This window comes from Babylonia areolata, chromosome 21, assembly GCF_041734735.1.
Source record: "Babylonia areolata isolate BAREFJ2019XMU chromosome 21, ASM4173473v1, whole genome shotgun sequence".
NCBI lineage: Eukaryota > Metazoa > Mollusca > Gastropoda > Neogastropoda > Buccinidae > Babylonia > Babylonia areolata.
In genome coordinates this window covers 16990990-17001977 of record NC_134896.1, presented here as the reverse complement: position 1 = coordinate 17001977, position 10988 = coordinate 16990990, and the positions used below count along the sequence as shown (strand labels likewise).

At 40.0% G+C, this 10988-nt stretch overlaps 1 protein-coding gene across 2 annotated transcripts in view; it reads left to right on the top strand.

Moving 5' to 3' along the window:
• Positions 1-1375: 1375 nt before the first annotated feature.
• LOC143296442 (histone acetyltransferase KAT5-like) overlaps positions 1376-10988 on the top strand; it is a 23937-nt gene continuing 14324 nt past the window's right edge. The window contains exons 1-7 of one of the 2 annotated variants that reach the window (XM_076608373.1): positions 1376-1430; positions 1570-1627; positions 2914-2982; positions 4308-4450; positions 5271-5420; positions 5903-5974; positions 9565-9714. In XM_076608373.1, coding sequence (XP_076464488.1) covers positions 1407-1430; positions 1570-1627; positions 2914-2982; positions 4308-4450; positions 5271-5420; positions 5903-5974; positions 9565-9714 — 666 coding nt within the window. In that variant the 5' untranslated portion in view covers positions 1376-1406. The remainder of the gene's footprint in view (positions 1431-1569; positions 1628-2913; positions 2983-4307; positions 4451-5270; positions 5421-5902; positions 5975-9564; positions 9715-10988) is intronic. The other variant, XM_076608374.1, reaches the window with a different exon arrangement.

Here is a 10988-nt window from a genome sequence, read left to right as displayed (position 1 = left end):
AACATATTTCTCTGTGTGAATTCATCATTTCAGTTTCTTCACGGCGGTTTCTCACTGAGTTCAGTTTTATGATACCCGGGCCGAACTGATTACCGGGCCTTTCAGTGGTCCGTAACACTAGTCTAAAACTCTAGTAATGTTGCTCAGTGCTTTTTCAAGTGACATTTTTAGATCTCCGTAACACTTGAAAAAGCAGCAACTTTTTTTTTTCGGATCTCAGTGTCAACTTGAGTCAGTTACCGGGACCGTAATCATTTCGGTATAAAAAGAAAAGTCTTCTTCAGTTTTTTTCCCCAGCTGGCGCCTACGTTGTTGGGTCAGTTGCATCAGTACTCCCGCAAATTTCCATGCAGTCCTCAGTCTTCAGGTATTACGGATAGTAGGAACCTACGTCCGGCAGAACCGGCTGAACTTTAAAATGCCTTGAATTTTGGTGTCAGTTCGGGTCACTGCCGCAGTGCCAGGAGTGCAGTGCCGGCAGCAGAGTCAGTGTCGGATCAGTGGACACTGTACAGCGGCTGCGCAGTCTTTGTCGACAATTGCTGGGAACGCACGGGTGTCACCAAAACTTTTTAATCGTCTTGGCAATACATCCGTCGTAACTCCGGCGGCTACTCTTTAGCCGCGGACACTGAATTTTAAGCTGGTAATGCGGAGTCACTGAGTCACGGCTAACGTCGTCAATGGAAACTTCAATTTTTCTCTCTCTCCTTCAGTTGAGAGAGGGAGGTAGAGGAGGGTGGGGTGGGGAGCAGAGGGTCACTTTTTCACACTAGTCCGGCTGTAACCTGGCTGGGCCAAGTCCAGTTACATGACTGAGGCGGCGATCTTTGCAGCCCCGGCGGCCCGGCTAAGTGTGCTTAGAGATAAGAACTAAACGTTCCAAAGTATATGTAATTCACTGTGGAGTTAGGAACATCCTTAACGATAAGCAAACTTAGCGCTGTTAAGTTCGCTCAAGCAACCCAAGCAATCCACCCCTGGGCCTGACCAGATACTTTTTTGTTTTTGTTAAGACTTAATGAGTTTAACGACCTCTTGACTGCGTATTCGATAATTTATTGTTGTATTAATCGACAGGGTGGGTTCTGGATGTCTGCCATCAATGTGTGAGGTCTTTCTGGTGTTCCAGGGGGGAGCTCTAGAATTTTCTGGCCTGATCTGTAACGACTGTTGAAAATGGTGTTCGACACAATTGTCAAAAGCACGTGGTTCGACAAGGAAGAAACGAAATCGTGAAACTATACAACAGATTTGAAAAATTATAGTTTTTTGTTATAAGACGATCAAAGAAAACCGATAGTATTATTCTAATAGTTAAAATATTTTAATGCATTGATGATTCTGAATTTGCGCGGGATAAAGAGACCACCGGTTCGCGTTTTAAATTCAGTGCGGGATTAATCATGACTGTTATGGCGGAAGCGCAGGTACGTTCGAAGATTTTGCTGCATATTTTGCTCGACATATGTCGTTTGAACCGTCAGTTTGAACTCGATTTTTATTCGAAACGTACTTTTGTAGTGAATGGTTTATTACTAACACATTATTTGTCATTTTCTGCTTCAGTTTGAGCTCACAGAAGGGTGTAGAGTTCCAGTTTTGCTCGGCAATGGAGATGGCTGGCGTGAGTGACCTCCCTTACTCGTCCTCTCTTTCTCTATCTTTCTCTTCAGCTTGAGTCTATCTCTTTGTATAATCTTTATCACTCATTCTTTTGACTCACTCTCATCTCGTTTTCCACAGTCCTCTTCATCTTACCCATTCACAGAGTACAAACACATGTCTTTATGTTTATTTTTTCTCACAACAATTTTTGTTGAAAGGTTTACAGAATCAAATACATTGATATGAAACCTTGGGAAGTGGAAATATAACACCCATCAGTTTGTTTACCCAATGATCTGTTGATTAACCCTTTCAGCCCTTTAAGGTCGTCTGCCTGTGCAGCCTTTCCAGCATGGCATGTTTTGGCCTGGCTGCATCAAGGGGAAAGGGTGCTTCACTTCAGGCACAGATTTATAGCAGCTGCTCAACCAGTAGCTACCGAACTTCACATTATGACTTAAATGTAATTTTGACACAAATTGCTGATCTCATGACAAAGGATGTAATAGTATACTGTAACTTTAAATTTAAAACATAAATAGTAAAATGTCAGCTTATGTTGGATGTTGATGGTTGTGGGCAATCAACTTGATTGTCTACACTGGTTGCTAATTTCATCTCCACTTTCCTGTGAATTGTCGAAAGAATTATAAAACAAATCATCATTATCTGGGTTGAATTCACTGCAATAGTCCATCATAATCTTATTGAGCTCTAAACTGTGCAGTAAGCCTTTGACATTTTACCATATTGATGCGGAAAACGGGAAAACCCCCCATTATTTATTGGATTTTTGGAGTAGAATGGAGAACGACGATCAGCAGCGTACAGCTCTCAGGCAGGCGCAGGGTTGAATGAGTTAAAGAAAGAAGTGGGCTGAAGACTGACCATGTAATATTATATGACATGTATTTTCTGTCTTCATGAAGCAACAGCTTCTTGTTTTTTTTTTTTTTTCTTTTTTACCCTCTGGTCGCAAATCTTCGGACTTAAGTACAGATGTGATATGTGCGTGTGTGCGCGCGCGCATGTGTGTCTGTGTCTGTGTCTTCATGTATGTCTTGATTTAGTTTAAATGTGTTCACATCTAATAGCATAAGAAAAATCCTTTGAACATTATCTAGGAATGAATATGTCTTTATGTGGCAAAATATTTAAAATTGAAGATGGAATTTAAAAAAATGAAGGAAAGAAAAGTCATGTTGGTTTTTTAAAAAAGATGTAAAAATAAGTTACTGAAAAAAAACAAAAGGTAATATATTTTTTAAAATGTATGTTGTACATCGTCCTGAACATCTGTTCCAGATTGGGCAGAAATCCTCAGCAAGAAGGAGGTCAATGGCAAACCATTGTATTACATCCATTTTGATGATTGTGAGTATGTTGTTTTGTTTTTCTTGTTGTTTTTTTTGTTGTTGTTTGAGGACAGCAGATTGTGAACAAATACCTATCATTGTTGCTGTGATTGGTTGAAAAAAAAAAATGTTTCCTGACTGCATATTATTGGGTTCTTTTGCATGTAAATATGTGGTCACTGTCATGTCTGTTACATGTTGATGTACCATGTGCAGAGTTTTTACTGTCATGGAAGCCTTGAATAAGTCTTAGAAAAATGGGAGAACCATTTCTACTATTCTAGGGCTTTAAAAGTTTCAGAAAAAAAAAATTTTTTTGCCCTTCAGGGTCAGGAAGAATGTTGGAATTTTGATGAAAATTAAAACCATTGTAAAGTACTGTTCAACAAAGTGTTTAATAAATTAAAAGAAAAAAAAAAGACAGACAAAAGAGTGATGAAAAATGAATTTACATATCAAAATATCCACCGATCTGCTTCATTAGCTGTGGAGCAAACAAGTATTTGAACTAGTATAGATTGGCATTTGGTATTCCAAATTTTTGGTCTGGTCTGGTAAAAGGATTGTTTGGTCACACCAGTGGGTACCCTGGTTAAGTGTATGTTTTTACTTTTACTTGTTGATGTGCCATGATCATAATGCATATGGATGAAAATCTTGTCCTGTTCAATGATCTCTTAGTCTTACATCTAATATGGGTTAGTGCTCCACCTTTGAGGACTTGTTACTATGGATATTTTTGATAACACTTATTTCATGATTTGAGATATTATTAATAATGCTTGTTTTATGATTTTGGACATTTAATATTATTTTGGATATATTTGATCGATCATTCATTTCAAAGGGTCAGTCAGCTTCATGTATCATTTTCAGCTACTGTCAGATTGATTGGGAAAACCTGATACGAAAATAAAATGTAAACAGCAGTTAAAGAAAACAAAAGTCACTTGCATACATGTACCAATAACACATTGACAGTTTTTGTCCATAGATGGTTTTCGAGTTACACTAAAATGTTTGTCAGTGCTTGAATATGTTGGTGCTGTAAGAATATTTATTGTAATGAAAAAAATAAATATAAGAATTATTGACACCATTGCCATATATAATTCACATATGAGTCTGACATATTAATTATCCAGATAGGAAATGATTATTTAGATTTTTTCTTCATAATAGTTTTGATATTGCATCATTTGAGACTTTGCTGATGAATAAATAGACACTGAATGAATACAATGATGATTTTTTTTTTTTTTAATAAAAAAAAAAGTAAAAAAGAACGTTTATGGATGCAGTTTGAACAAACAAAAGTGAAATGTGTTTCCCACTGTGTTTCAGTCAACAAACGACTGGATGAATGGGTGCCAGAGGAGCGTATGGATGTCACAAAGGCAGAAATGCCAAAGAAGGATGCCAAGACTCCAAAGAAGGAACCTCAAGCCACCAAGATCACCAATGGTTCACGCCCTGCTAGTCCTGAAGTAAGATTCTGAACTCGGAACATTTGGCACATTATGTTTTAACACTTTGTACCATATCATGGCATCAGTGCAACTGCACTGCAGTTTCTTTGGACCAGGCCTCCAACCTCTGAGTGCTCTGTTGAAGTGATACTTCATTTACAAATCACAGAGCACAGACAATAACAGTAATCATTTAACATGCTCAGTCCTATTGAAAACACTGGCAAATAATGTAGAGGTTAAAGTCAACAAGCTAAAAGCACCCAGTGAGGATACAGATGATAGAGAAAACACAACTGAATTTGCCCTCTGCAGTACAGAAATATCTGTAAAGAGTCCAAGGGAAGCAACAGGGTGTTAGGTCGGTCAGTATCCATGTTACAAATTGTTAACTATATGTACAAATATGGAAGGAATTGGTTACCTTGACCTGGGAAGATGGATGGATGAGTCAGGGGAGTGTTTTATGTTATAAAAAGGGTTTGTTCTTTTACCAGCAAAGTTTTTATTGCCATGGACAACACAGGAAAGGATACCAGTGAGTGTGTCATGTCATCTTGAACATATTTTCATTTTTACTAAGAGCAGTGGACAACCAGAAAATCAAAACATTTTGGAGAGTTTGGTTTTTGTGATAATTCATTAGTTAAAAAAACGAAGAAGATTTTGAATGTCTGTTAGGTTGAAATAATTTATCTTTTACACATGTATTAGGCCTATAAATTGATGATATGATGTGTGGATAAAAAGAAACTCAGAACACAAATGGAATACTTTGATATGAGGACACTTACACAATTGCATTTATAAATGACACTCATGAACCTTTGTCATGCAGTTACAGAATGGAGCCAGTGGAAGCATGCTCTTACCCTTGGGCGGAATATCCCCAGCCCCCTCCCCTCTTCCCCCGGGAGGGGGCGGCATGGGAGGGGGGTTGAGCCGAAAGAACAACTTGGTCAACAGGAAACGGAAATTAGAAGAAGACGTAAGTGCTGCTGTCGACTCATTATTTCCGTTGATTCCAGCGTATGGGGTTGTGGAGTTGATAAAGTTGTGGTAGTGGGTGAAAAAAAAAAAGTCCCCTTTAAAGTGCTTAATAAGCTTTGTCAATCAAATTAATGGTTATCTGAGTTGTTCATTTCCTTATTGTGTTGTCATCTTGTACCATATGCACAATTTTCATTTTTATTCATTTTTGTTGATCACACGTGCATGTGTATCACTAACCTTTCAGCAGTTGATGCTTATTTAAATTGTTCACTTCATATGTGTTCCGTTTTTTTTTTATCTCTTTTGTTTAGAGGTCAGTGGCTTGTTGCATGCTTAAATGAAACCCTTCCCTTTGTTTTTGGTTTTGTTGTTAGGTTCTGTGGTATTCAGCCTTTGTTTCAGTGAATGTGTTGTGTGCAAAGTTTGTGTTGTGTATGGACATTGTAATGCATGCTCTGCTTGTCTGTGTGCCTGTAGCCTGTGACCCAGGCTAGACCACCTGTGCCACAACCACCACCACCGCGACTCTTGCCCAATCAAGTGCTACTGGTAGGGCTTGCATGCAGTACTAACCATCACGTATTCATTTACCCCCACAGTTTCTTTGGGCTTGGGTTTGAATTCATGCCATTTTCAAAGTTATATATTTGTTTAAAAAAAATAAGTGTACCTGTGTTTTACCTGTGTGTTGTGCACCTGAGTGCCTACATATGTACTTTGTGAATGCATGCATGCTTACTTTCAAGCATTTGGGTGTATGTATATGTATGTGTGTTCATGCATGTGTGCATGCATGTTTTTTAAGATTGATTCATTGATCTGAAATTTAGTCTGTCAGTTGAGTGTAGTTCAGAATAATTTTTTTTATAAATGTTGACTGGGGTTCTTTACAGAATAAATGAGTGCTACTAACCATTGAAGTCATCGTGTTAGTAAAAGCTTATATCAGCACTGATGAGAAATTGAGCTAAATTAACACAGTGAGAAATTAAGTTGTATTTCAACTGAGTCGGAAAACTGCCTTGTATATTAAAGATGAGTTAGAATTGGGAAGGACTTTGGCTGCATGATAGCTATTTTTACTTGAAATATTTGGTATTTAATACAGAGCAATATGTATGAGTTGTCAGGTATAAAGCATACATATCTTAGAGTGAGACTGAGAGACATGTTCTGTGTGTGAGAGGGGTATTGCATCGAAGTGAATTTGCCACCTGTTATTTTTCTTGCTTGATCTAGACGTCTCGTACACCTTCATTTTAAGTGTGTTTACAGTGATGTATTTCTTGCATATGTTTGCAATTGTTCGGATCCAGTGTCTCTAACAAAGTAATAGATTGATCTTCAGGTATACTTACAGATATTCACCCTGCACTTGTGTTTGCATGCATATTAATGACTTGCATGCTCTCACAGGTATAAGCAATTAATGTAAATTTACAAGAAAATATATGATTACATGCATGCACACATAAATGTATACAAACCTTCGCATATGCACAAATATATACACACATTAGCACACAGATGCATAAATGTGTGCATAAATTGGTTCCCTTCCCCCACCCCTTAATTTTTCCACCTAATGCTCACATTCAAGTCTCAGTACCCACTCAGCTGAAGTCACTTATGTTTACTTTCATGCATTTGGGTGTGTGTATGTGTGTGTGCATATTATATATAATATGTGTGTGTGTGTGTGTAAGCATGCTTTTTTAAAAGTTATTTTTATTCATTTATCTGAAATACAGTCTGTCAGTTTTGTATAGTTTAGATTATAGAAGGAAAAAACCCCTAAATGTTGACTTGAGTTTCTTTACAGAACAAATGTGTGCTATTAACCTTTGAAGTCATCAGCTGCTTGCACAGTTATATGCTATTTAGATAGATTTAAGCGCTTTGATTTGTCTCAGCACCAGATTCAACGCTATATAAATACCATTATTATTTACAAGAAAATATATGGGTACACACATGCATGCACTGGTAAATATATACAAACCTGCGCATGCCTGCCCATAGTTCCCTGCTCCCACCCCTCATTTCTTCCTGCACATGCACACAATCACATTCAAGCCTAAACACCCTCTCAGCTAAAGTCACTAATGTGAATGGATATTTTAAAGGAACACCAGCACACAGTGTGATATAGTGATATATCAATAGTTGATCTTGCTTGAAGTTGAATTAGATGTGATACTGTGTTAGTGATTTTCTTGTCAACATGAAATGTTTTGAAGATTGTATTGTAAATTTTGATTTACAGTTTCTGAGTGAAAATGATACTGATTTGGTGAATGTGTAAACTGGCTGGTGTAGAAACTTTAAGTTTTCAGGAAGTGTGGTAAACATTGAGATGTTAACCTGAAAAAGCAAACTATGCTGTGGTTATTTTTGTTTTTATACCATGTTGAGGAATCCATGTTGTGGTGGAACATTTTCAGGGTTGGATTATTCCAATTGTTTTGACATTGTTAGAGTGACAATGGACACAGAGAAAAACAGCTTGAATTTGAAGGCTCTTTAGTCTGAATTTCTGTTTACGTATTACAATACACTTACTACTGATCTTGTCCTCTGTTCTCTCCAGCTGGAGTATAAGGTGCCAAGAAATCTTCTCCAGACACTTCGGTGATGAGGAAGCCAGCTGATTTTATTCAGGGTCTTTCCTGCTATTTTCGTCTTTCACAGTTTTTCAAATGCCCATTGGTCTGCCTTGTATTCTTTTCCCTGGTGGTGGCTGTCTGAGGGCAGGCCAGCGTACAGATGTCTGATAATGTTTATCCTCAAGAAGTGGCTCAGCCACCTGAGGTCTCTGCCTCAAAGATTTACTTCTTGAGATCATCATTGATATGGACACTTATATAGTGCCTATCCTCGGTCGGAGACCAAGCTCTAAGTGCTTTACAAATACGGGGTCGTTTGCACAACAGGCCACCACTGGACACTCATCATTCGTTTCCTGTGTCATTCAGTCAGATTTCAGGTGCGCATACATACACACTTAGACATGTAACATTGGACATGCATGACCGTTTTTGTTTATGTACCCCACCATGTAGGCAGCCATACTTTGTTTTCAGGGGTGTGCATGCTGGGTATGTTCTTGTTTCCACAACCCACCGAATGCTGACATAGATTACAGGATCTTTAACGTGCGTATTCGATCTTCTGCGTGAGTATACACACGAAGGGGGTTCAGGCACTTGCAGGTCTGCACATAAGTTGACCAGGGAGAACGGAAAAATCTCCACCCTTTACCCACCAGGCGCCGTCACCAAGATTCGAACCTGGGACCCTCAGATTGAAAGTCCAACACTTTAACCACTCGGCTATTGCGCCCGTCACACTATCATTGTGTGATATTTAAAAAAATAAAATAAAAAAACCATCAGGGGAAACTGATAGCAGCCAGTCACATTGTGCCTTTATTTTTATTCTATTTTGTTATATTTTTTTAAGTCTTGGGATTGTTTACTCATTGTTTGGCAGCCGCTGATTTTTTGTTGTGCCTGAAACATGCACTTTAGAACTTGGTTTGCAGATCTGTTACTGAAGGTACAGGCATCAGCCTCAATTCACTCAGCCTGTTGAGACACATTTGCATGTCAAGTGTTCTGACTTACAATGATAATGTGCTTGCCCTCTTTTTTTCCTGTCATATGCTCACACACACACACACACACACACACCAACAACAAAAAGCAACAAAAAACACACACACTTGCGTGTTTGGTATGCCTGTTATTTCATGTATGTAATGTGTGTTAAATAATAGGTTTGTGTTCACGTTATTTATTTGAATCCTCTGGCAAAGAGTTGACAGAACGGTCCACAACAGAGGCAAGTCCTAGATATATGATTGTACTTCGCAAAATTTTCTCATCCACATTTTGTTTTGTTGTTCACTTGTCTTTTTTTTACCTGTTCTTATCTACAGGGTTGATACTGATTTCCTTTTCAGCCCTGATACGGCTCTGTGTGTGCCAGTGGGGAATAAGCAGATATGATAAATAGATTAAAGTTTTTTGGATGGTGTTTATCAGTGCATTTCCTTGCATTGTAAATGTCCTTGGGTTGAACATTGACATGAAAGAGCAGTTGACTGGACAGAGTGTTTGTGTCCCCTGTGTGAACAGACGGACTCCCAGGATGGGCAGCTGATGCCACGACAGACAGGAAGCATGGTAGCCCATCACGACGATGTGGTCACTCGCATGAAGAACATTGAGCTCATTGAGATTGGCCGATGGCGCATCAAACCCTGGTACTTCTCCCCATATCCTCAGGTCAGTCCTCACTGTATGCAGTTCTCTCTTTTTCTGATGTTTGCTTTTTCTCATATTTCTGTTTGAATGACTTGTGGTTTTCTTACCCAGTCAGCGTTGATTTTATTCATCAAGTTGTGATACATATTTTTGTGAATGGTCATGATCCAAAAGTGATCACACTTTATATGTTTGATGTTGCATGTACTCAAGCCAAAAGACATTTTGGTGTCATATACTGTACCATGTCAAACTGATGCAAACTAGGCCTATTGGTTTGCTCCGCTTGGCCAAATTTCGCGCAGCTAACAGTGAAAAGACGACCCGTCTTGCCTGGTCCGCTCTTAGCCAGTCAAACACCTCTAAAAGCTGTAAGCGCTGAATCATTCTTTTGGCCAAGGCTCTCCACGCCATCTTGTCAGGTTTACGCTCTGTCTCGTCTTACGCTTTTTTTGGCTATTAAGCATATTCATTTGGCCTTATTTTTGCTGCATGCGGCTTGTGTTTATTGTATTCTTGCATTCTGTGTACTCGATTCGACTCGGCCCCCTCGAATCGTTCGTTTTTCTCTACCTCTAAGTTGATCCTGTCTTTCCTTTCTCTGTTGGGGATCGGATTTTCGCTGGGTGCCTAAGCGCAGGTACCGTGCCTCGTATGCCATCCCACGATGGCAGGAATCATGATGCTGGGATTGAGACCCAGCAGGAGACTCTCCCAGGCCCGGAGCTCATGATTCCTCCCGATAGGGACCGCAGCGATGCGTCTTTAGACACTGATCGCGGAGGCGACATTCGTACCAGTAAAATGGTCATGAAGGGGACTGGGGAAAAGGGGGTGCGAGCGTCGCCTCCCGAGGTGTCCCAGCGCGAGGCGGGGAGGGGGGGGGGGGGAGTGGCAAGTCCTCTCTTGGCGGTGGGGACTCGCGGCTAGACTCGAACTCCCAAGGGGAGGCTGCGCCCGGCCGTTACCCGGGTCCCCATACGGAGACGGCCCTCAGGGGCCCCATTGTTGTTCCCCCTCCTCCCTCCTCTGCCAACCCCCCTCCCCCACCTCCTCCTGGGGGGGAGAAAATTTTGGTTCCAGGGGCTGGGACCTCTACTTTTCCCACTCTCCCCATGGGAGGGGATTCGGGGGTGCGTGGCCACCTGCTCTGGTTTTTGGTTTTGTTCTTGTTTTTTGGGGGCGGGGGTGTGAGCAATCAGTCAGTTCAGTTGATGTGTGATTTACCTTTTATGCATTTGTTGCATGATGATGTGTATCAGAATACAGAGGTTTGCTTTGTGGTTAAAATCCAT